The 27521-nt window shown below is 38.4% G+C and overlaps 1 protein-coding gene across 5 annotated transcripts in view; it reads left to right on the plus strand.

Moving 5' to 3' along the window:
- The window catches only part of RFX4 (regulatory factor X4), an 83452-nt gene that overhangs the window by 47166 nt on the left and 8765 nt on the right, over positions 1 to 27521 (plus strand). For 3 of the 5 annotated variants that reach the window (XM_087723098.1, XM_087723093.1, XM_087723095.1), the window contains 10 exons: positions 2164 to 2377; positions 3351 to 3428; positions 7132 to 7295; positions 9362 to 9462; positions 12299 to 12357; positions 14065 to 14209; positions 16596 to 16690; positions 19122 to 19239; positions 22249 to 22368; positions 24663 to 24824. In XM_087723098.1, coding sequence (XP_087579224.1) covers positions 2164 to 2377; positions 3351 to 3428; positions 7132 to 7295; positions 9362 to 9462; positions 12299 to 12357; positions 14065 to 14209; positions 16596 to 16690; positions 19122 to 19239; positions 22249 to 22368; positions 24663 to 24824 — 1256 coding nt within the window. The remainder of the gene's footprint in view (positions 1 to 2163; positions 2378 to 3350; positions 3429 to 7131; positions 7296 to 9361; positions 9463 to 12298; positions 12358 to 14064; positions 14210 to 16595; positions 16691 to 19121; positions 19240 to 22248; positions 22369 to 24662; positions 24825 to 27521) is intronic. The other 2 variants (XM_087723096.1, XM_087723097.1) reach the window with 2 other exon arrangements.

A 27521-nucleotide genomic window follows, 5' to 3' on the forward strand; every position in this document is an offset into this window, starting at 1 on the left:
GTTAAGTGTGTTACAGAAGTGTGATTGCAGAATATTTTTATGCAATATGTCTATGGCAAATACTTATGTGTGGCGAGGAGAAAGCCTATCAATAAGAAAAGCAAAAACTCTGATATAGCATGGTCAGTTGTAATGGAGGACTAGGCTTCTATACCGCTAATAATTGCATAGAAGAGGTTGCTTCGACTAGGGACAACATCTTCTTTTCCACACAGCTATTCAAGGTACAGAAGTACTGCTTCCTGATGAATCCAGGTCACTTTGGACTACAATTTGTATGCCGCTGCTTTACCGTTCTCCAGAGCTTAAGAAAAGTGGCAGTCGCCATTCCACATACCAAGAGTAGTGGCCATGTTACCAATCGGTGCACAAGATGGAATTATATTGTCTGCTTGGTCCCATGCCCCATCTTTGCTTATCTGCTCTTCATCTCTCCTGGAATTCTGATAGTTATGGCCTGCAGGAGACATGATGGTCATATTTCACACTGGAGGAGTAACAGACTGGATAATGTGTGGTTCCCAATTAAAAAAAAAACATAAGACCAAATGCATCTTTTCTAAATACAAATATACTGATGAATTATAAAATACAGGTAATTATTATAAATGCTTATCAAAATTTGACAGGTAAGATTTGCTGCTTCCCTTAGCCAGGTGAGATATGTGTTGGTTGTTTGCCCTTTGCTATGCCTTCCTGTTAGACTGATGTGATGCAGTATTTTTTATTCTCCGATTTGGGCTCGGTGTAGAAGTGTGTTGCCATCGTGTCAATTTATCTTTTCTGTAATGTATTCTTACGCCGTGACATATAAAGACTCCATGTTCCTAACCTTTTATCCCCAGACCATTTTAGTGCATCAGAGCGGTTTTATAGAGTATGGAAATATATACTTGCCATTATAGATGTTCTGTGCAATAGAATAGCATCCAATCACAGCTTCCTAAGGAAGGTAATACCTTTTAAGTAGAGTTCAGCAGGGCTTGAATGAAGGGTGTAGGAAGAATGAATGCGAGAACACGGTGCCTTTTATGGGGGCACTGGACAATCACTATTTCAGCACTGCTGGCTAAATAGATAGCAGCATTTCTTGTGGATGCTGATGTCATAGACCAGTTCAGCCAGTAATTTTTATTTAGCAGTCATACACCTGCCGATGCTGAGGGACCAATACCACAGCTTCTTTTATCTTTTCCCAATGCTTCTCGTAAGCTATTGAATCACTAGCCCTCAGGCACATACGTGTTTATATTGGAGGCTACGTTTTAAAAGAAAAAGAAGGAGGCAAACGGTGGTGTGACAGAAACAAGGTGACATCACGGAAGGATTGAAACTAAATCTTCAACCCTTTGACAGATTTGAGGAGATTATGTAAAACATAATGGAAAAAAAATAATTGAGGCTTAATATACTTATTTTATGGATTACTTTGTTTTTAAAAAATGTGTTATGAAAGTCTGTTAGCATACCAACAAGTATTGACAGCATGAATCTAGTGGCACAGCAAAAATATGTCTGAGAGGCTATAAATTACCTTTAGGTTTCAATTTATCCAACCCTCCTAACATCACAATACATAGTAATACAGACAGCTAAAAGCTCTGCCAGCAAACCTCTAAAGGAAGTTGCAAACTTCTAAAGCAGGGGTCCTCAAACTTGGCAACTTTTAAGACTTGTGGACTTCAACTCTCAGAATTCTGGAAGTTGAGGTCCACGAGTCTTAAAGTTGCCAAGTTTGAAGGCCTCTGTTCTAAAAGAAGCTGCCATCTACAGTTAAAGCATATAGTAAAAATTGCAACTCTATGACTATTCTTAAAAGGGGCATGTATTAGAGAGCTTAAGAAAAATATTAATTGCCATATAACAAATTTATTATCACAGTAGAGAAGAAGGTGTTCGCTTCTACCAAATATCTGGCTTAGGGCTGAGGCAAAAGCACCAGGCTCTGCCAATTTGTATCTTTCCTGGGTGCTCCTGTGGATGGAAAATGCAGCTTGTTAGGCAACTTGAATCCTCACGCTTATGTTCTGATGGTGAATTTGCACTCAGGCATTAACTTGCAAATTGGCATGAAGTCTGTTTTGTTAGCAATTTTCCTTTTTAACCATACTTGAGTGAACAAGTTCTCTCTCTTTAAAAAAAAGTGTGTATTCAACATTTCAGGTACCATTACTATGGCATTGCAGTGAAAGAAAGCTCCCAGTATTATGACGTGATGTATTCTAAGAAAGGAGCAGCCTGGGTCAATGAAACAGGAAAAAAAGAAGTAATCAAACAGACAGTGGCATATTCACCACGATCCAAACTTGGGACGTTGCTGCCAGAATTTCCAAATGTCAAAGAACTAAATCTGCCAGCCAGCCTGCCAGAAGAGAAGGTGACGCTAGTAAAATATTCATTGGCTTGCTTTGGTCTCTGCTTTTTCTCAGTTGAGGAAAGGCTAACTTAAGTATGAAAAAGTGCCTCTTCAAAAGATTGAGTTTAAGAAGACTGTGACTTAATTTATGAAGGACTTGATTGCTCACTGTACTTGAAACAAATAATTTATGGCATTTATTCAGTCATCTATAGATGAAAGAGGCTTGTATTGGTTCATAGTAGACAACACATTAAAGATCCATGATTGAATTTTCCAATATTTCTTTAGTAAAAAAAAACAAACCCAGCAACTTAGGGAAAGTAGATTAGTGCAAAAAGGCAGAGGACCAATTCTTTTTCCTGGCATCATATCCCTAACTTAATTACAACCCAAAGCTGCAACTAGGTATTCTGAGGAAGAAATCACATGCAGTTAATATGTGGTGGTAGTAGCAGAATAATTTAATTTGGGCAAATGGCTCATGCCCAGCCCCAAATACTTTCGTCCTCCCTTAAATGTTTTTAACTGAGAAACATTTAAAACAGAGAAATTGGATGGACAAAGAGAGAAATTGGATGGACAATTTGACAATTTCTCAAGAATAGGACTTGAGGGGGAATTCAGAATTTTGAAGGAGTAACTTTCTAGTCCAGAATGCTTCTGCTGGAATAATGTACATTTGGTGATAAGCAGACTTTCTGAAACATAACGCTCTGACTCAAAGACGACACCCTTTTAGCAGCTTGATCTGGAAACCAAGATATGTGGGTATTAGGTTAGGCTCTATCTGGATTAAGGTTTATAGTTACAGCTTGTGAGACCTGAGTTTGATACTAGTATTTTTGCTGCCTTAAGGATTAAACCTTCTTCACGTCTGTCTCTGCTGCTAGGAATTTGTTAGGAACTGGAGATCATGATAGATTATACTAGAAATGTTACTGTTTTAAATTATGACATCCTTAATAAGAATTGCTCTTTTTTATTTTTCTAGGTATCTACTTTTATAATGATGTACAGAACACATTGTCAAAGGATACTTGATACTGTAATAAGAGCCAACTTTGATGAGGTTTGTAATGAAGTAAAAAGTTTTTCCTAGGATAGTTTTCATTCAGTTATACTTATCGATGGTAATGAAAATGTTTATATTGACTGACTACATTGTTCTGAAGGTTCAAAATGTTTCCCACTGAAAACTGGAACTGTTGGAACTAATAGAATGTGTTAGTTCTGTTGGATAAAAAGATTCTGAGAATAAAGGAAGCTAAGGAACAGGATGCTTCAAGGCAAGGAAGCTGAAGAAATGATGCAATCAGGCAATGTACTGAAAAATAAATTAGGAAGGACAGCAGTACAAAAAAGAGGCTTATATAAAAGGATGGAGGAGATGAGCAATTGAGATCAGAACAGAGGTCGGTTGCTGCTGGTTTGGCCTGTATCGGCCGAACCAGCAGCAGAGGCGGCAGGAGGCTCCGCCCACCCACCTGGACGATTCTGCGTATGCACAGAAACGTCACGCACAAACGCACCTGAACCGGTAGTAAAAAAAATTAGCAACCCACCTCTGGATCATAAGTATTAATGAGATAGAAGACTGTAAAAAAAAACCCTCTATACTACTTAAAATTACATAGATAAGAGCAGGGAGGCAAGGAATGTTACAGATCCCATCCCGTAAGGAGATATATCTGGTGATATCCAGAAGAAGGACCTTCTCTGTGGTGGCTCCCTCTCTGTGGGACATCATTCCCTTGGAGATTAGACAGGTTGCCACTCTAACTCTTTAGGAAGGACCCTGAAGTTGTGGTTCTTCCATCAGGCCTGGGTAAACCAGAGCAGGATTGAGCCCATTAAATGGCTAATATGAACATGTGTTGTCCCTGGCATGGGAAGGGGGGGTATTCTTTTATTCTTTTCCTTTTTCTTTTTCTTTCTTTTATATTGTGTTTTCATGATCTTGTAACCTTGAGTCATCATATGCGAGTAGGAAGCAATATAAAATTTCTAAATAAATAAAAAAAGATAATATAAATGGAAAACAGAATAAATAAGCTCTTCCCTGTAGTGGGGTTATCCAGACTCTAGTATACCCTCAGTCATGGAAGCTTACTGAAAGACTTTGGGAAAGTTATTCTTTCTCAGTTCATGGTCACCCACAGAGCTGTGGAAAATAAGAAGACATGCTTTGTACATTACATTGAGCTCCTGAATTAAAGGGAGGATGGAAATTTATTAAGTATATACATCAGAGGTGGTATTTAACAGTTCTGACCAGTTCTGGCAAACTGGGAAATTTATAGTAGTTCAGAGAACTGGCAAATATCACCTCTGGCTGGCTCTGCCCCACATCTATTTTCACCACCAGCTGATTGGTGTCCCAGCTGATCAGATGGGTCTTCTTCTGTTGCCCTGCACAGGAGAATGGAGCTGGAAAGCAGATTAGTGGGGTGGCGAGGGAATGGGGATTTTACAGTATCCTTCCCTGCCACGCCCACCAAGCAACGCCACGCCCACAGAACTGGTAGTAAAAAAAAATTGAATCCCACCACTGATATACATATAGTATTTCATATCTATTATATACACATGTCTATAGTTATATAGCAATAGCAATAGCAGTTAGACTTATATACCGCTTCATAGGGCTTTCAGCCCTCTCTAAGCGGTTTACAAAGTCAGCATATCGTCCCCACAATCTGGGTCCTCATTTTACCCACCTCGGAAGGATGGAAGGCTGAGTCAACCCTGAGCCAGTGAGATTTGAACTGCTGAACTGCTGAACTAGCAGTCAGCAGAAGTGGCCTGCAGTACTGCACTCTACCCACTGCGCCACCTCGGCTCTTATATATAAAGTTGTACACATATACTTATAATTCATAAGGCTGAGAATATCTATGGCTCAGTTTTATATGCAATAATATTTGAAATAAATCTTATAATTAGTTCTGCAATATTAGTTTGGTGAATATGTCTTAAAATGGATGCCATTTTTAACACTAAGATCAATTAAACTAGTACAGAATATTGATTTCCAAAGTTCCTGCTAACTTGCTCTGTTAAACTCCAACATTACAACATATTCTAGTTCTTTGCTTTTTGTTTCTCTTTCAATTCTTATTCATATGATTTTTTTTTATGTAGTCAGTCCAGAATAACCAATTCCTTCTAATAGCACAAATCTCTTGTTCAGGGCAAGGTCATATTTGTTTGCTTGTTTATCTATCTATTAAATTTATTTGCTGCCCATCTCACCACAAGGTGATGTTAATTTAGATTTAGGTCTTAAATATATTTACAATGAATGATAGCCTGAAGTTAATTGTAATCTATACAGGATGATTTAACTGTTTCCTACCCCTCAGTGTAATGCCTCTTTCCTCATTTTGACTGCTTCCATATTGGATAGGAAAACTCTTTTGTTAACCTTGAAAGGGAACCAAATTTCTGTCAACGGTCATGTACTTTCAGAGGAAAATTGTTAGGGCTCCTTGTTAGTGTAATGCAGGGCAGTGGTGGGTTGCTTATCCCGTTCCAACCGGTTCGGTTGGAACGGGGCCGGCGGCGTCCTCGTTCACGCGTGTAGTTCACGCATGCGTGTTAGCACCTGCGCGATGCTCCAGCTGCTTGCGGAGAATCGCGCAGGCGCTGTATGTGCCATGCACCTGCGTGGAAGCGCAGAAGCCTTCAAAGACTGGTAAGGACCACGGGCGGATGGGTGGGCCCTTCACCATTCCCGGAAGTTACTTACTTCCGGGTTCGCCAACCAACCGGTTCGCGGGGACCGCCGCGAACCAGTTGAAACCCACCCCTGATGCAGGGATGTCAAACTCAATTTTATTGAGGGCTGCATCAGGGATGTGTTTAACCTTGGGGGGCTGAGTGGGTGTGGCCAGGGTGGGCATGGGCAGCTCGATGTCCTGGAGCCCAGGAGCTCAGTTTTCACTGGCAGAGGCACTGCAGGCCAAACTTTAACTGTTTCCAGAGTGGCCCCAAGAGCCAGATCTAGGCATGAAATGCTCTAAACTTCGCTACCAGTTCAAAACCGGGAGCACTCATTTCGCTCATATGTGGCACTTCTGGGCATGCGCAGAACCTTCTGCACATATACAGAGCATTTTTAATAATGTCTGGGTGGGTGGGGGAAGCCTCTCACTGCCACCACTACCGGTTCACCCAAACCAGGACGAACCGACAGAATACCACCTCTGTCCAAATCTAAGCACCCTGCGGCCCAGATCTGGCCCTCAGGCCTTGAATTTGACACCCTTGGTGTAATGGTATGTGGGAATGCCCTTGGGAGATGTGGGAAGAGCCACAGCCAAGAGAACAGATGTACATAAGAAGCAGCTGAGCCTGCAGATGGAAAGGGACAAACATCTCACAATGTACCCACCCTAGTTTTTGGGGCTGTAAATACAAACTACTAAATGTAATTTCAGACATGCCAGATTCTGTTAATGTAACCTCACAACAATGTATAAATAGTTTATTTGGGCATGCTTCTTATCTGGACTATCTTGCAAGGCTGATGAGCAGAATGAAACCCAGTGGTACATGGACATGAAAGAAAGAAAACAGAACCCACCCTTTATTTGCAACTCTTCCCCCCCCTCCTTTTTCATCAGCAAACTGCCATGGGTGGAACATACCATTTGATGGTGTTTGGCAAAAAGAAAATCAGAAGTGTCTTTCTGCCACTCTAGAAGATAAGACAAATAATAATAAAACAATTACACATTCCATTTATTTCTTGTGTCTGGGTGCATTTCTAGGTTCAAAGTTTTCTTCTGCACTTTTGGCAAGGGATGCCACCTCACATGCTTCCTGTACTGGGGTCTTCCACTGTAGTAAATATAGTTGGAGTTTGTGATTCAATACTGTATAAAGCTATTTCTGGAGTTTTGATGCCAACAGTCTTGCAAGCATTACCTGATAGGTGAGTATATTTTATAGACTGATTTTTGTGCGAGTGTATTGGTGTGAGTTTGCTTGCGACATATGCCCCTCTATTCAGTTTAAATGAAGAATTTTTCTAACATAAGACCAAGTGAATATATACATATATATATATATATATATATACATATACATATACATATACATATACATATACATATACATATACATATACATATACATATACATATACATATACATATACATATACATATACATATACATACACATACACATACACATACACATACACATATACACATATACACATATACACATATACACATATACACATATACACATATACACATATACACATACATATACGCACCTGCGCGCGCGCGCGCGCACACACACACACACACACACACACACACACACACACACACACACACACACACACACACACACACACACACACACACACACACACACACACACATATATATATATATATATATATATATATATATATATATATATATATATATATATATATATATATGGCTGTGTCTCTGGAACCCCTCAAGCAATTTCAACCAAACTTGGTACACAGATGACTTACTCTGTGGAAACAAATACTGTGGGGGTAAGACACCCCTAACCTCTCTTGGGGGGGGGGGGGAGTGTTCTGTTAAGATACAGCCTGTTGTGCCTTAAAATAGCTTCTACTTTACTGCCGTAAAATGGCTTCTACTATGCAGCGCGGTGGAGTTGTCATGGTAACGGCTTCAGAGTACTCCACAAGGGGGCTCCCTCTGGTAAGAGGGAAAATCCAACATTAGAAATTACATTCGTTCTGGACATTTTCTCCCTTTAAATAAATACCTGGGCAATATCAGCTAGTGAATAATATAATCAAATGGGTTTGACAGAATACTGCAGACTGAGTTCAAATGTCAGGGAATGGTGGAATTTGTCATTTAGGAATGAAAGACAAATACACGGGCAATGCTCAGTTTGCATGCTTCAGTTTTGAATTCTAAATTTTTTACCATTCTGGCGGTCTTTTTAATACAAGTACAGTCAACAACATTTTTAATTTATCAGGTTTTCTTCCTTGAAATTCCATCTTAAATAATGCTTTTCTGTGAGTGTTACAGATCTTCATTCCTACATTGTTTTCTATTCCAGCCTTCTGGAATTAGTAGTGTATTGATGAGTTCAACTTCTACTCCATATTTCCCAACCAGAGTATCTTAAGGGCTAGATCTTCTTGTACATACTTTCTTGAACCCTGAGACCTCTGGATGGTCTTGTGGCCTGAGAACAATGTTTATAAATGGTGTGACCCTCTACACTAGTCTGAAATGCCCTCAGCAATATAGTATGTCTTGTGTGCCTGTTTTATTACCATTTGAGAGGCTAACAAGGCAGTGTGTTTTTGTCCTCAGTTCTTAACCACGACATTTCCTAGATAGCAATGGAATCATTTAATTCAATCTGTTTCAGTTATTCCTGTTAACTAAAGTACATAACTGTAGTTGCAGTTCTAGTAGTAGTAGTAGTAGTAGTAGTAGTAGTAGGAGGAGGAGGAGGAGGAGGAGGAGTAGCGATAACATTTATTTTTCTAAGTTCTAAACATTAAACACCACTGAAAATTAATGTTATGCAGCAATTATGGATCATAATTTTGAAAAGTGGCATAGTTTTGAAAAATTGAATATAACTTTAAAAAAAAAGATCAGGGGGAGGGGAAACAACAGATCCAAGAATTTGTAGTTATTCATTTCAGAACTCTATAGATTACTTTTTCTGTATACTTTGGTGCCCTTTTCAGATTCCTTATTATTAGGTAGCTATAACATGATATATACTATTCTCAGTGCAATCCTATGAATGTGAATCCTATGAATCCTATGAATGACTGGAAATTAGGTCTCACAAAGTTGAGGAACTAATACGAGATAGATCAGGAAAGGAAGAATTTACCAATTTTGAACTATAGGGTTAAGAATTGGGGAGTTGCATAGCAAATATTTTCCTGTTTTCTTCTGCTAAGAAAGACTCTCAATGTATGTTCTTGAAATAGTATTTTCTTTCCAGCTTAACACAGGTGATCCGCAAGTTTGCCAAACAACTGGATGAATGGCTAAAGGTAGCTCTTCATGACTTGCCTGAAAACCTACGAAATATCAAGTTTGAATGTACGTGTTACATACTTTCTTAATACAAGTGGAAAAATTGTTTGTGATGCTGTAATATTAAGTTAAAGATATTAATCAAAAGGCAGTATGATTCCTGGCACCGGTAGAACTTTTTTTAAAAAATGCAAAGGATTTTTTTTTTAAAAATGCAAAGGATTTTTTTTTTAAAAAATGGCCAGATAAAGAATTCAATTCCCACTACATATGTGGTAAAGCAATATTCTTAATCAAATCAGTCCACTCTATGTTCTATGAGTAATTTTTTAAAAAACCAGAAAGGACACATATATTCTGTGCTGTGATTAAGTTCTTATACACCTACCTCAAGAACACGTGGAAGATAGCGCAGGATCTATCAGTAGATTTAAGGGTGGCCCAATCCTATTTTTTTAATCTATAAAATTAAATTTATTCTTCCAAAATCAGGATGCTGAAATGAAGAAAGATTGGAATAATTATTAGATTTTATGTAAAAAAGCTATTCAAATTTTGAAAATAAATATTTAGAATAAACTTGAAGGCATTCTTTAATTTTATGTAAGGAGTAGGCAACACTGTGTCTTTTGATGTCAAAAGAATATATATTAAACTAAAAAAAAAAAAAGCTTTGGCAATCTTTCAAAATGTAAAAATGCCACAAATCTCACATGACCTTAGGCATGATATGGCCAAAAATGTTTAGGACTTTTATGAGATACTTTGATGATTTTTTAAAAGTCTCAGTATGCAAAATTACATACATGCCTGAAAAGATGGTTAACACTTGCTCTGTGTCTTATGTCTCTGACATGGTTTAAAAGAACAATATCATTGCATCTCTAATTTATCAATCTCTAATCATCTCTAATTCATTTTGTCAATTCTTTCAGTAATATGAGTGTATCAGTGGTGGGATTCAAAAAAATTTATTATCGGTTCTGTGGGCGTGGCTTGGTGGGTGTGACATGGCTTGGTGGGCATGCTGCCAGGGAAGGTTACTGAAAAAATCCCCATTCCCTCCCGATCAGCTGGGACTCAGGAGGCAGAGAATAGATGGGGATGGGGCCAGTTAGAGATGATATTTACTGGTTCTCCGAACTACTCAAAATTTTTGCTACTGGTTTTCCAGAACTGGTCAGAACCTGCTGAAAGCCACCTCTGGAGTGTATATCTCTGACTGGTCATAGTGATAAAGTCAGATCAGTTACAATAAATTAATAAGTCTCCTGTCTTTGTGGACTAAATTAAAAATCCTCTCAAATGCAAGTAATCAAGCGCCTCTTCTAACTAGAGTCCAAGGCCTTTGCCTCAGGTGTCAAAGTATAAAAAATGGAGATGATCAAATAATACCACCTCCATAGGAAGGGCACTACACTCTGTAGATGCCTGCCTTGAACATTATATCTTGGGAAAGCCTGCTTTATTTCATCAATCCTGCTCCTTTTATACCTGCTAACTTCCACATCACAAGTTTTTTTTAAGACAGAAAATGTGAGCGAAGTTGAAAAAGGGAGGGAAAAATATCATTTAGGAGATGGATTAACCTTTGTTGAGGAGACTCTGAAAATGGCTCATTCAACAACATGATTTTGTAATTTAATAATTTATTCAAATAACCCAAGGCATGTTCCTTTCCTCAAAATGAATATGTTTTAGTATATCTTTTGGAATTGATCTTAGCAAAGCAGAGTTGCAACTGGAGAGATCAGTGTGGATTCTCTTCACTTTAGTGAAGTCATATAGTATTTGAACATCTCTGGCATCTGAATGTACCTTCAAGCAATGCAGTGGATTTCAGCATACTATTTATTTACCTGTGATAAAAAGACGAGTACCTCAGTATATCTACAATATTAGGATTTATCCAAGAAAATATGGATATAAAGTGTCATACTGTTGACCAATAGATAAAGAGATTGATAGATATCATGGATTTCATTCTGTACATGGCCTTATCAATATGCTTACATAATAACAATAGCAATAAGACTTAGACTTATATACCACTTTACAGTGCTTTACAGCCCTCTCTAAGTGGTTTACAAAGTCAGCATATTGCCCCCAACAATTTGGGTCCTCATTTTACCCACCTCGGAAGGATGGAAGGCTGAATCGATCTTGTGCCTGGTGAGATTTGAACTGCCAAATTGCAGGCCAGCATTCAGCAGAAGTAGCTTGCAGTAGTGCACTCTAAGCACTGCACGCGTGGCTCATAACATACAGTACATTTAATCATCATTTGTGTACTGCAATCACTAATCATAAACCAGAGAATCTTAGTTCAGTGGTATAAATAGTCCTAACAACGAGAGGATGAGTTTCTATGGTGGAGGATCACTTCAATTTTTGTTGGAATGGAAAGTGGAATTACTAATCCAGTTTCATTCAGATGGAATCTGAAGAACTAGGGTAGAATTGTTTCAGAAATGAGAAGGCTTTGGATACTATGAATCTAAGGTTACCTTTGACACTTCTAGGGAATAACTCTATTAGAGATCTTCTAATCATGAGAACTAGCATATCAGCACACATGGAACTTTTTGCAGAAGCACAGAACTAAGGATCATTTTACTTTAATTTGATCATAAATAGATAACTTTCAATGGGATTTAAGGTCATTGGTTTTATTGGATAATGATTTCTATCCCAAACATTATTTTTTTTAAATGGCTAAAATATGCATATTCCCATAACAAACATATCTAATGATATAAATATTGTTGAAAGAAAAAGTTCTTACAAAACAAAATCAGTTAAAGATGCGCTGTTAGTAGAACTGAATGAAGATATAGGATGTATTGTTTGGTGCTAAAGTAATCATTCTAGCTAACTACATAAATGATCATCTCATTGTCAGTATCCAGAAGATTTTCTCAGATTCTTCGGAGGCAGACATCGTTAAACCATCTATGTCAGGTATTTTATCCTTTTTTTGTCATAAGTTTATTTCCTTCCTCAGCAAACACACATATGTTAGTTCTCAGATAAATTCTTTACATGCATTTGTGAACTTTTACATGGGATTTGTTTACTGATATGAAAAAAGCATTCAGAGTTAAATGAAGCAGAAAAGCCATACCTGCTTGCTAGTTGTTGACTTAAATTATTTTCCATATTCTGGGAAGAATCGCCTATTCATGATGACTAATCTCTCAATGCAAATTCTAGAACCCCAGAGAGCAGGCCTCAAATAATAGCTGCAAGGAAGCAAATGTAAAATAGGATTTATACCCTTATATCCATTCACTGAATCCTAAAAATTATCTGACTGACCTCTGGGAGATCCAGAATGCCAAACTAAATAGCATTTTGATTACATCTGTAATATTGCTTCTGATATTTTCTCATTTTATAGACCTCTTTCCTTGCTGTTATCTAACTGGAGAGTTACAGTAAATTGTAAAGGAAACACATTGAAAATAATATTTGCATTATCTTACTGTCCCAGTTTTACCCCATCTCATCAATTGTTTGTGTTCCGTTTATGACCAAATAGAGATGTAAGCAGTTTATAAACACTTTGAGCAAACTGTCTTGCTCCAGTATTTTGAATAGCCTCTAATTCACTACTACATTGAAATCTTTAGTAGCAGTAGCAAAAGCAATGTAGATAGTTGCAATGAAGTTCCCCTCAGCTTTCCGTCGGAATGGGCCAACTTGCCTCAGCCAACTTGACATGGCCAACTCACCACTGACAACTTGCCGCAGGACAACTCACAAAGGAACAATTCAATTTAATTATTTAAAATAAAAAAAACATTTTAATTTTTGTCATTCACATTTCATTTTGTCCCTCCTTTTGCATCCTTTCTTTAATGATTCTATTTCACCATTTCTTTGATATTAGTGTAAGTCTTGTTCTGCCGAGTTGGCCGAAGAAAGTTGGCTGGGGCGAGTTGGCCATGGCAAGATGGCCATTGTCATAGATCCACCTCCCTTACTAACTTAAAGCTAAGTAAATAGCATTTGCATGGATTGAATGGAAATATGGGCAGTTCTACTGAGTAAGTCCATTGTTATGCATGAAGGTCCCATCTCAGATTTAAGTTATAAACACTCTGTAATGTTCTACCCCCACCTCCCTTTCTATGTACTTGTGACCAGTTACTGCTCAAAATGTTAACAGAAGTTCATTCAGATCTATTAGTATTTGACCTGCTCTGAAATAGAGCCTAGTTCCAATATTGAACATATTCTTCAGGTACTGTACTTATTATAGATGTGTGAAGATTTCAGTTATTGTTTCAATTATTTTGAAATTGTGAATTAATGTACTATTTAAATCATTGTGATCATTTCAAAAGTGAACGTCAAGGTACAAATAGTCTGAATTTAAGGGACATAATGAAGAAACTGATTATTCTCCAAATGACAAACATGCCTTTTTCCTCAAATGAAAAGAAGCAGAAGTATAGTATTACCTTAAATTTAGAACTTCCACATCTCTAATTTGGACTGGGAAAAGTTATATTCAAATTACCTCCTGCACTCCATGACTTTTCCAGAACCCAAGGAGAAAAATCACATTAGCAGAACCCTACCACAAAACCGTATAAAGGGATAATGTGATATTATCTAAGGTAATAAACTCTAAGCTAATGAGTTGTTTAAATTGGATTATAGGCTTCAAGAACTGTGATCCACAGTGCAGACATTACATTCCAAATGCTGGAAGATTGGAGGAATGTGGATCTTAATAGTATCACTAAACAAACACTGTACACCATGGAAGATTCGCAAGAGGAGCACAGGAAACTTATAATACAATGTAAGACTATAGGACTTTTGACTAAGAGAAATTAATTCCAAATGTTAACAAAACAGAATGTACCAGTATTGTTGTTTCCAAAATCAGTTCAGATGATAAAAGATTCTGACCCCACACACACACACACACAACCACACCTCCTCTGAATGTGATGCTAGCACAGATGACATGGGAGAAATATTGGTTCCATAACATTTTCTCTTCTTTCTGTTAAATTTCTCTTTGCTCTCCAGCAACTTAGCTATCACAGTGCAAAGTAGAGTAGGGGAGGGCAGTGCAAAGTAGAGAGGGGAGGGCACTTCCATACAAGGGTTTTATTATGCAATTTGGGTATATTTACTAAAAGCAAATCCTATAACAATGTTAATAATAAGCATGCATAAAGTTGCTATTCTGAATTCCCCATGACATTTCTGCCTCTTTAGATGTATTTGTAAAACTAAATGGTACCTAGATTCACATTTCCTTAATATGACAGGAGAGTGGCTGACATGAACGTTAGCATTTCTTACTTATAACATCCCAAAACCTGTTTCCTCCAATTACCACTTTACAATTCCTTTTTTAGCAAACCTTTTTTCATGACTACACTCTAGCTGCACTTTAAGAAATGATTTCATCTTTCAAACATTCTTTCAAGGAACAGTATATTTGAATGTATGCCCAATTAAAAGCTGTGCAGATTAGGTGCTTTCCAAGTACGCAGAGACTTGGACTGGAGGTTCCTTATATGGATAATTATCTCTGAAGAAACCTGCACTTGATAGCAAGGCTGGACATTTTCCTGAATGGTTCAGGATGCTTCTGTTCCAAGGAAGGACGCTTGCTGGATACTATTTCATCTCAGTTTTCAGAGTGAAAAAACATCTAATGAATTTTTAACTAGTAAGGATTGAGTATAGGACTGTGGTTGTGACAAGTGACTATTTCACTGATGTGCAATACAGTAAAGAATTATTTTCAGAAACCTTATGGGATTTTTTTTAAATATTAAATAAGAACATTGGAAGGATGAAAGGCTGAGTCTACCTGAGCCTGTCAGAATTGAACTCCTGGCAGTGGACAGAACTAGCCTGCAATACTGCATTCTAACCACTGCACCACCATAGCTTTTTCAAGTACATCTCATAATCTCACTCAGATCTTAAGTGATTTTTGGAAAGTTAAAAGGGTGGGGGCCTGCCAAGCCTCAGAAGGAAGGGTCTTTCAAACAGCAGGGACTGACATGGAGAAGGCACAAGGTCCTATAAGGATAGCAATATTTAAGGGAGGGAACTAGAAATGTACCCACTTATCCAATCTGGTAAAACAGGTTAGGAATCCTTAGGGAGAGGTAATCCTGCAAATAATCTGGTCAATGAATGACCAATGCCTACAGTATTTCAGTAGCAAGTACAATTAGCAGGAAGCAACTGTGGAAGGGAGTTCTCACCATGATGTTCTATTTATGAGCTTTCAACATGTATCTCATTGGCCATTACAGTCTACATAGAATTACAGTCCATATAAACCTTTGACCTCATCCAACCATATTTTTATAGTCCCATGATTTTTAATGTGTTTGTAAAGCTTTCTGATAGTTACGAAACACAGCAGTCATGTTTATCTAGAGATCAGACAGCTTTTGTTCATTTTATTCATGCATAATTCAAAATATCTACATTTGTTTATGGTAAGAATGTTTGGGTTGCAACTTAATAATGCCATGTTTTGAAAAGGATGCCATTTACGTGTATCATAAGATAATTTGGACAGTTGCAAAAAAAATACAATATTTATAAAAGTAAAAATACCACAAACCATACTTAGTGCTTATTTTCCTCATATGTCCTTGAAGACAACCCCTGTGCTCAAATAATATCTAAACTTCTCATACCACTCTTGAAATCACAATTTTTTTAAAGTATTGCAACTGTTACTGCATTTCTATAGAATGTTTCCTGATGGGAAGGTGTTGCCTATCCTGGATTTAAATAGCCTCTTGATGCATTTCTAAATGAATTTCATGCATGACCTTTTCTGTCTGAAGGGTCAGAGTCTTGAATTAGCTGTGGAAGAATGATTCTCAGAATGGAGTCTGACTTCTCCTTATAGATAAACAATACTGGGAAATGTAGCAAAAAATCATGCAAAACTACTGATTATAGGGAAGAAGGACTTTATATAACCAGAGTGGTTATAAACTGGGCAACTGTATAAATCTTTTAAATAAATAAATAGGAATAGTCATGAGAAACAATTTAGCTTTTTTCTTCTTAAATATAGCATTAATGTTCTGTTGTTCAATTTAGCTAAGCAATTTTTATTCATTCTACATTTGCTTTCATTTGTCATCTAAGAGACAACACCATTAATGATTTGGATTCCTTGGGTTTTATTTTGCCAGTATATCAGGAATTTGATCACCTTTTGGAAGACCAGTCACCCATTGAATCATACATCGAATGGCTAGATTCCATGGTGGATAGATGTGTTGTGAAGGTCAGTAAAACATGCAAAGGATGAAAGAAGCTAATCACATGGTTTGTAAGACCTCATAAAACCTCCACATGTGGAGCTCTAAATCCAGTACTGGTTAATTTTTAACCAGAACTTGAGCTGAAGGCAACTTCTTGAAGCAATTTCCAGACTTGAGGATTTTCACCATCCCCTCCTTCAGCTTGGGAGACAATGGGTTGGTGATGTCAATCACTCATTGGCCAAAGCATTGGTACAGGTGTATAGGAAGCTTAACATATTGAGGCAGATCACTGGTCCAATCACTTAAGTGCTGTCTATTTTGACAATCAGCAGCTCCTTGGTCTTTCAAATAGATCTTTCTCAGTCAGGAGATGATGGAGACCAGTGGTGGGTTCCTACCGGTGTTCCTACTGGTACGCTGAGCGTGTGTGTGTGCAGTTGAAAGAAACTTGCTCAGAAAGCAAGGAAAAAAGCTGAGGAGCAGCAATTTAATCTGCAGCTCCTGATCAGCTGGGCTTCAGAAGCTGAAATAAAGCTAGATATAACCCAGGGACGGGCGGGCAGGCCCACTTTCAAAGCAACAAAGAACCAGTTCTCTCTCTGCTTGGCGGCAGAGCTACCGGTTTGGGAGAACTAGTGCAAACTGGTAGAAACCCACCACCGATGGAGATGTTTTGCATGCAAATTATGATTTCTACCAATAAACTTCAGCTGTCTCCAGCCACAACTGGAAAGGAACAGTAGCTCAGAGTCATCTGGTAGCAGGAAGGGGAGTGAGGTGTTTGTAGTAAACTCTTTTTTATTTGAAATAACAATATTATCATGTGTTACGGTATGTTTCTTTCTGAAGCTCTACATGACTTGGGGTTGTTTTCATACCCATATATCTTTGATATGATAACTGTAACTGTTCTATAATAATGAAACAAGTTTATAGTCCTTTTTCCTTACCATACCCTCTGTTCTAACATATTAATTTTTTTGATAAGAACTTTATCGGAAAATAATATTTTTATTTTTAAATGTTATGGGTTGAAAACAATGGCACACCTATTATTTATTCAACCATTTTCAGCAACTTCTTAGCAAAGGAGTTGAGCAATGTAACCAATATATTTTTGTATAAGCAAATGGTTTGTTTGTTTTCAGTGCTTGATGGTTTGGATTTCAAGACTTGCTTACCAGATCTACTTGCTGTGGGTCACAATAATTACAGTAAACTTTTGCAACACAGATTTAAGTTGTAAGTGATTGATTGCTTGCAACTATATGGGAGAACAGAGAAAGAGCATATTGACTCAGCACCGATTTGGAAGCTCTAAGGTGGCCTACCTTGGCTAGAGCTTATCTGGGTTCATGGGCTTTGCCTAAATTATCTGGTATCACTTGGGATTGCTGGAGTACTGCTTTCACTGTACAAATCTATCAGGGGAATCCCAAAATAGCAAAAAAATAGAAGACAGCTGATTTGAACAATAATAAAATTGAAATATGACAATAAAAAGTTACCATATTTTTCTGAATATAAGACACACCTTTCCCCCTCAAAAAAGAGGGTGAAAATCTGGGTGTGTCTTATACAGTGAATACAGCATTTTTGGCCTCCCGAAACCCCAACCCCTTTCCAAAAATGGCCATGCATAGCCTTTAGGAGGCTTCCAGAGTGCTCCTGGGGGCTGGAGAGGGCAAAAATGAATGAAAAAAACAGGCTGTTTTTTGCTCATTCCCCCCCCCCCAGCCCCCAGGAGCACGCTACAAGCTGCCTAAAGGCTATTCATGTGCTTTTTTTGGCAAACAACGGGCCCGTTTTCATGAAAAATGGGCCGTTTTTGGGAGGTCTGCAGAGTGCAAAACCTTTTTTTAAAAAATTGCCTCTTCAAAATCTTGGTGTGTCTTATACTCCAGTGTGAAATTTTGCGAACTCCCAGCTTCCCATCCCTGTTTCAATCACCTCTATGACACTTTTTACTTTTTACTTAGTTTCACAAAACATTACTGTATTTCCTTCTGACTTTTCAAGTTTTAATTCATTTTCTTTACCATTTACTTCTTTCACACTCTTCCATATGCCATCATCAGCTTCAGATTGGCCTGTATATATTGACCTCTGTTGCTTATCATGTTTTATCAACTAAGACTTTCATATGACAAAGAAGATATAGATTAGATTATCAGCCTTATACTGTTGTGCCAAATGCAACATTCCATACTAATATTAAGGCCAGTACCAATCAGATTTGACATATTTTGGCCAACAATTGCAATTTTAATTAAATAGGTTCATGCTATTCTCTATTAACAAAGATCTCTAATCTAGAGACCACCTTGCAAGCCAACATATTACAGCCTGTATTTCTCTAACAAGAATGTAGCATATGCAAACTATTGACCATGCACTTTGGATGATACCTTATAAGCACATTTTGGATCACTTGTTTCTTTTTATTGACAGGTAGCTGCAAAAAGACCAGGTTACCTGAAGAAAGTGGCCCCGCAGTTCCTCTTGATGTGGTCCTGTTTTGGCACAAGAGTAATTCGGGATATGACTTTGCATAGTGCCCCTAGCTTCGGTACTTTTTTCTTCCTGAGATTTCAAGAAGAGCAATTTTGTACCATAGTAAAAAAAAAAAAAAAAGTGAAGAAGTTCCATATCTTTCTATATGTACAAAGTTGGGAAGTGGCTGTTTTCAAGGAGCAAATGAGCTCTAGTGGAGTTGAAGGCAGTAATAATGGTGATGATCATTTTGGAGAAGGAAAACATTCTGGTTTTTTCCCCTACAACCCTCATCCTTTATCTAAATCATCACTTTCTATCACAATAGAAAGTGATGATTTAGATAAAGAGTTAGGTAAATGTTCCCGATTCTAGGGGGCAGTGTTCATCTCCATTTCAAAGCCAAAGAGCCAGCACTGTCTGAAGATGTCTCCATGGTCATGTGGCCGGCATGACTCAACGCCGAAGGCACAGAACACTGTTACCTTCCCACCAAAGGTGGTTTCTATTTTTCTACTTGCATTTTTTACGTGCTTTTGAACTGCGAGGTTGGCAGAAACTGGGACAAGTAATGGGAGCACACTTATTACGTGGCACTAGGGATTCGAATCATCAAACTACCAACCTTTCTAATCGACAAGCTCAGCATCTAAGCCAGAGGTGGGTTGCTTGCGGTTCAGTCCAGTTCGGACGATCCGGTAGTGGAATTCAGGCCTGGGTCTCAGAACAGGCAACGACCCAGGCCTGCCATGCCTCTTAACTGGTTCCATCACCGCCGCTGAGTCACTGCCATTTTGGATTTTAGTGACTGCACATGTGCAATTCACTGTAAATTGTTCTGTGCATGTGCAAAGAACAACTTACATTGAAAAGTGTATGTGTGTGCAGCATGCGTCAGGCGCCTGACGCGTGCAGGTTGAAAACTGGTAGTAAAACTGGCAGCAACCCACCCCTGATCTGAGCCACCGCATCCCAGATAAAGGGTTAGGGTTGTAGAAAAAAGCCTGAATGTTTTTCTTCTCAAAAACGATCATCCCCATTATTGGCATAATATAAAAAGATAATAGTTGAAATTAACAATGAGAGGAGTTTGATGGTAGAATTGCCTATCCAGACAATCTCCCCTTTATTGGGTATTTTCAGTTAGAGGTTAGACAGCCATCTGTCAAGGATCCTTTAATCCCATAGGACAAAATGCGAAGTCATTTTTGATGTTGGCATGGAGGGAAGTGGAAAACAGTATCAGAATACACTTTTTCACATTATAAAAAATTGTTAACTCTAATGTAGGCATCAGAGCTATTTTTGCATCTTAATATTGAATTTCTCCCTACATATTATATAGTTATTTGATAAGATAGATCCCTATGAATGTGTTAGGAGAAGTTAGAGAGAAACAAAAGAAAAATCCAAGGTAGGCTTGACTGAAAGGCAATCATACTAGAATATTGTCCTCAAGCATGTCCAGGTTTTGACTGAGTTTAAGTCAGATCGGCTGGAGGTTTTTTTGCATTTGCTTCAAATCTTTGGGAACTGATATATAACAGAAGGTCTAGATTATCAAATTATCAAATGAGATTGAAAAATACAGCCATTAACTCTGGCTGAAATTGATAATTATTATAAAGGTCATTCTAGACACAGCAATTTTCTAGTCCCCCAGGGAAGGGTGCTCTATTTTTTTTTATCTTCCATAATCTGGTGCCTTGCATTTCTGATAATTTTCAACTGCTGATTAGAAAAGCCGAATCCAGTCTATCTGGATGCAGGCCTTTACCATGAGTACCATCGGAGTTAAAAACCAAGTGTCATCCATCCTCCATCCTGCATGTAAAGCCAGTATGCCATACTGCTGACAGAACCTGTGTGATTTCATAGCTAAGGGGTTGTAGGAACACCATGAAGATACATCAGCTGTAAAAACTCCCTGAATGACTTTGGGCCAGTCCCTCCCTCCAAAGTCATTCTTGTACTGAAAAACAGAACTGCTGTCTTCATCACCCTGAGCTCTTGGATGGATGGTAGGATAGTTGTCTAACAAAAGAATAAAATAAAATTTGGAAGCTGCGCCAGTTTACCAGCTGATTCTGCCAGTTTACCAGTTTGAGGACACATGCATTCATTTTCTTCAGGTTATGTTGCTATTAATTTGTTTGTTTTATATTTTGTGTCTTAAAGGTGCCATTATTCTAAACTGAGCACTCAGTTGTCAGATTCAGCAGGGTGCAAGTGTAATAAATAAATGTGTTTTGTCCACTAGAAGGCAATTGAGGAGAAGCTGGGAAAGAATAGTTAAAAGATCACACTGCCCAGTGATAGAGCTGAACCAAAAGCACCAAAGTGAGATGACACAAAGCAGATTGACCTTATCATATTTATTATGAAGCAAGTTCCTTGATTGCCCTAGATTTGCAGTTAATTCATTGGTGTGCCCAGTATGTTTGACAACCACAATGGTTCTTTTTTATAACATTTCCTTTTATTGCTAACCACCAGTTTGGTGTAGTGATTAAAGCATGAGGCCAGGAATCAACAACTCTTGATTCTAGTATTACTCTACCCAGATAGATCAACTTGGCCCTGTCAGTTCTTTTAGCCCTTGAAATATTGAGCACTTTCAAAAAAGGCTGCCAAGAAATAGAAATAGCACTTAGACTTATATACCACTTTACAGTGCTTTAAACCCCTCTCTAAGTGGTTTACAGAGTCAGCAAATTGCCCCCAACTATCTGGGTCCTCATTTTACCCACCTTGGAAAGATGGAAGGCTGAGACAACCATGCAGAGAACAGCTGCCAGAAGTCAAAACTGACTCAAAGGAACAGCATTTTTGTCTATAAACAACTGATTGGCAGGAGGGCAGGAGCAGTGCAACTTCACACCCATGGACAGCCTCTTTGGGTCTTTGGTAGCACCTCTCATATTGCCTGCAACCAGAGCTGTTCATCCCACTGCCTCCCTTGGGTACCATAGCTTTTTTCTTTCCCCTGGGGCTCACAATTAAGTGAGTAATAGCAGGACTGTAAATGCCAATGAGTTTCATGCAAATGGCATTCACTTTTTTCCTCACATTATTTTGTCACCAGGATCTTTTCACCTTATTCACCTGATGTTTGATGACTATGTGTTGTACTTGTTAGAATCACTCCACTGCCAGGAGAGAGCCAATGAACTGATGAGGGCGATGAAAGGTGGCACTGGAATAGGTAAGGTTACATCAAGGTCTGGAAGTGACATCAATCCGCCCCAAATGGTCCTATGTTTATCTGTGTTTGTTATTGTTAGAATAGTTGAAAAAATGTGGCAACGGAACATCTACTTTTGTGTGTGGTACAAATGACAAAAATTGATTAGGCCTGACTATGCTCACACATTATAATAAGTCATAATGAAATTTAACTGGTGTTGACTTAATACGATTCCCCATTATTTGTATTTCTGTACTCTGGGTTATGGGTTAACGCTCAATAGTTACAAAGATGCTTTGCAGATAAAAAGAACTACTACATCTTTGTTAGAGACCGGGGAGCTGGTCTAGAAGCACCAGTGAACATTATGGGCTAGATCAGAGGTGTCAAACTGGTGGCCCGTGATTTGGAGGCATCGCACACAGGCCATGCCCACTCCAGCTCCACAAATGGGGGAAATGTCACGAAATGTCACATGATGGCAATGTGATGTCATGAGTTTGACACCCGTGGGCTAGATGGAAGTTTTATAAATCAAAAGACTATACTATATGAGCTTTCCAGGAGTGGGTTACAGCTTCTTCTACTGCTAGTTCACTCAAGGATGCGCTTCACGCTACGCGCACATATGCAGAAGTAAAAAATTGCATCTGTGCATGTGCAGAAACAAAAAAACAAAATGGTGGCGCCTACGGCACCACCGATAAAACTGGTTCAGTCCAGCTGAGTTACTACCCACTCGGCCAAACAGGGGCGAAGCTTTCCCTTTATCTTGTCTAAATCAGGGCAAAGGTAACCCTTGAGTTTGCAGGCTTGAAACCTTAGAAACTATTAAACTTATTTCATAGAAAGCTCAGAAAACTTTGATTCCCAAGTAGAAGAGTGTGTCAACTTCCCTATGTAATCTCTGAACAGCAGAGAACTCCTGTTTCGCATCTGCAGCCTTGTTTCAGGTCTGGATTAACCATTCAGCAAAATAAGGATGTGTTTAGGGCACCAAGGGAGAGGGGGATATCACAGGGATTTCCCCCTCCCTAACTATCATCTTCAATTCTTTTACTGCCACACTTGATATTCAATAATTTTTTATATTTGCATAATGCCTTTTGCGAAAGGCATTATAGGCTAATAAGCTGATGCATCATACAGAAGGGGGAGACTTATCAAGAGTGGCCACCAAACTTTCCCAAAGACTGCTTTATACAAAGTTCTCTCTCCCACTTTAGCAAAATAGCAACAAGTCCTTCCCTGAAGATCAGAAAGGCACATTAAAATCGCAGCTGCTTCCAAATTACTCTCAAAAGTAGCTGTTATTGTGCAGTAGCATTCCCAAAACATCTCAGTTCCCACCAGTTGTCTCCCATTTGATGCATTGCAATTGTGTTACATTTAAATTCCTGTTATATCCAGATAGTTTGGGCAGTTAACTTCAGCTGTCTGAACCTAGACTTCCCATTCTAGATGTTCTCAATGCACATGTACTGGTTCCACTATATTATTTACACTAAGCACTCCGGAAAAATAATTTAATTCATTTGATTTAGGTTTATTTATTTTATGTACATGTGTTAATAAATATCATCAGTAATTAATATTCATTTTTAGCAATTTTATTTGTTTGTTGATTTATTTATTTATTTATGTTTTGTCCTACCTTTAGTATTTTTACAAATAACTCAAGACAGCAAACATCACTAATACTCCTTCCTCCTCCTTTTTCCCCTACCCCACAACAGCAGCCCTGTGCGGTGGGTTGGGCTGAGAGAAAGACTGGCCCACCAGAAAAGCTTCACTTAAGGCAGGGGTGTCAAACTCAAGACCCGAGGGCCTGATCCATCCCATGGGGTGCTTCAATCTGGCCCAGGGGGCCACCCTGGAAACAGCGAAGGATCGGCCTAGAGTGCCTCTGCCAGCGAAAACAGAGCTTAGGTCTCTGTGATGGCCTCCTGCAATCCTCTGCCAGGGAAAAAGAGTTCAGGAGGGCTGCGTGAGCACTCAGGCCACCACAGGCGCCCCCGACACGAGTGAAGTCAAGCCGGCCATGCCCGCTCCGGCCTCCTGAGGTTAAACACAACTGTGATGCGGCCTTCAATAAAATTGACTTTGACATCCCTGTCTTAAGGCATGACAGATGTTTGTACTAAAGTGCCTTGAGATAAAGTTTGCTTTAAGAGCTTGCAATATTCATTTATAATTTTATTGAAGAGGTGGTTGCATCCTGGGGGAGGGGAATAATGAATGGGGGGAAATAATGAATGCTGGGATATAATTCTCATGTTTATATTTTCTACTCCTTTTTCTCCTGGCTGCAGTTGAAGTACGAGAAGAGATCATAGTGGCAGAACCTGTCCCATCGAGTCCCTCCCCTGTTGCTTTCTCTCCAGCGAAATCTGCCACCTCAGTGGATGTTCCATCCGTTCCCTCTCCTATAACCAGTCAGTCCCCAGAGTATGCTGGCTTAGCAACCACCACAGGTTGGTAAGGCTAAGAAGAACTGCTTGTTTGTAGACCTTTGAAAGGATAATGTTGACCTAAAACTGTGAGGGAGAAGGGAGGAAGAAATTTTCATTTCACCCCAATTTTATACAGGATGAAAATAGAATTTTTTAAGACTATGCAATCATCAGTAGCATCGGTGAATTATTAGGCGTAGGGCTGCAAAATTCATCTTTATTTTAAAGGCCATAACAAATCCTTTGAATAAAACTGGAGGAAGATTAGGGATGGAATATACTGATCGAGTTATTAATGAAATTTAGATTCTACCCAATTCTAAGCAACTCTGTGTGGCTTACATTGTCTATGGAGAGTCTCAGTCATCCAGGTCACGGATGTCCCCAAGGTGCTTTTTCAAGGGGCAACTGGACTTTCTGGGTAGAGAAAGAAACATCTTCAAAGAAAAAAACCCAGAAAGTCCACTTGCCTCTTGAAACACCTTTGGGACACTGAATCTATCCAATCTTTCCAAATGGGCAAAAACCATGGGAGACAGCACTGTCCCTCAAATAACCAGACCCTACACTGGGAAGGGCTTCATAGGTCATAGGTCATAACCACCCTAAATTGCACTCAGAAGCTAACTGGCAACCAGTGCTGCTCTCAGAATAGTGTTGTTACATAAACACACCAAGGCATGCCCAAAGCATGCTATACTGCTACATTCTGGATGAGCTACATCATCTGAATGGTCTTCAAGGATAGTCCCATGCAAAGCACAGTATTGTGATCTATCTGTGAGGGAATTAGGTATGAGTGATCATTTAGACAGCCTCCTGATCAAGATATGAGCACAGCTGGCAAGGGCTGTCTTGTCTTATATATATAGTTTCTTTGACATGTTCCTCCTCTAGCTGATGTTCCAACAAAAATCTATACAACACTTTGATCAATCTGTTTTCTGTCTGTATCAAAAGTTTGTCTAATATTGTGTAATCTTTGGCAATACCTTCCTTCTTCCTATCCTGTGCAAACCTTGATTGTATCTGTAAATAGGACCACCACTCTACCTGTACCCCTTGTGATGCCAATTCTAATCTAGTTTTAATCTCCCCCTGTCTGTTCAATAATTCTTTATATGTAACTATATTTTCCATATTAATTAAATTGGGGTGTATGTATGCTTCCATCGTAGATAGCCAAATGGTTGTTTTGGTATAATAGTTGTGTTTAATTTTGTTCCATATTAATAACAGGGACTGTCTGATGTAATGTCTATTGAAATATTTGTGTGCAGATCCTTTTTCATACCAAAGGAAGGCACGCCATCCTGCTTGGAGGTCATGGCCTTCCAATTTGAATAATCTTTTATTTTTCAACATTATCCATTCGTTTAACCATGTTAGGGTGGCCGCAGTATAATAAAGTTCCCCATCTGGTACACCAAATCCTCTTTTTCCTTAATGTCTTGCATAGCTTAGAGTTTTATTCTTGGTTTTCTTTCCTGCCAAATAAATTTCGAAACCAATTGATTCAAATCCTTAAAAAAAACATTTTCTAATTTAATGGGAATATTCTGAAATAGGAAAAGAAATTTTGGTAATACATTCATTTTTATGACTGCGATCCTACCCATCAGGGACAATTGTAGGTTTTTCCACTTTTCTAAATCTTTTTTATTTTTATTGATCAAATTAGTATAGTTGTATTCTTTGATGGACAACACCTTGCAGATAAATGTATACCTAGATATTTGACTTTTTTGACAGTTTGGATACCCAATTTCTTTGTTAACCCCTCTTTCAATTTGGATGTCATATTTTTAACCAGCATTTTAGTCTTTGTCATATTTATCTTTAAACCCGCTACTTTCCCATACTCTGTCAATTCCTCAATGAGTTTCATACCAGACTTTATAGGATCTTCTAACACGAAAACTAGATCATCCGCAAAAGCTTGTAGCTTAAATTGTTCCTTTTTGATTTCTAGTCCCTTTATCTGTTCCTCTTTATGTACATTCCTAGCTAGAACTTCTAAGGTTAATATAAACAGTAGCGGGGATAGAGAACAACCTTGTCTTGTACCTTTCTGAATTGCTATACTTTGCGTTAATTCACCATTAATTATTACCTTGGCATTTTGATTTGTATATATTGCTGAAATCATGTTTATAAATTTATCCCCAAATTCCATGTGTTCTAATTGTTGATGCAAAAATTCCCAGTTCACATTATCAAATGCCTTTTGGGCATCGAGAAAAAATAGTGCAAACTGTTTTTCATTATGCACTTCATAATATTCGAGAATGTTCAGCATAATTCTCATATTGTTTTTAATTTGTCTTCTGGGGAGGAATCCATTTTGATCTGTGTGGATGAACATTATAAGGATTTTTTTCAACCATTCTGCTAATATCAGAGCAAAAATCTTGTAATCTGCATTTAGCAATGAGATTGGTCTGTAATTTTGTATAAACATCTGATCTGTGTCCACCTTAGGTAATCATACAATGTTAGGCTCCGTCCATGATAACGGTATCTTCGCCTCTTTCAACACAGCATTATAAACTTCCAACAGCGTTGGAACAAGCATATCCTGGAATTCTTTATATATTTCCGCTGGCAGTCCATCCGGCCCTGCAGCTTTATTATTCTTTTGTCTTTGTATGGCCTCAATTATCTCTGATATTTTAATTTCTTCATTGAGCATATCTTTTATTTCCTCTGGTATCTTTC

Source organism: Thamnophis sirtalis, unplaced genomic scaffold (genome assembly GCF_051295495.1).
Source record: "Thamnophis sirtalis isolate CommonGarterSnake01/CBP01778 unplaced genomic scaffold, rThaSir2_p1.2 scaffold_9, whole genome shotgun sequence".
Classification (NCBI taxonomy): domain Eukaryota; kingdom Metazoa; phylum Chordata; class Lepidosauria; order Squamata; family Natricidae; genus Thamnophis; species Thamnophis sirtalis.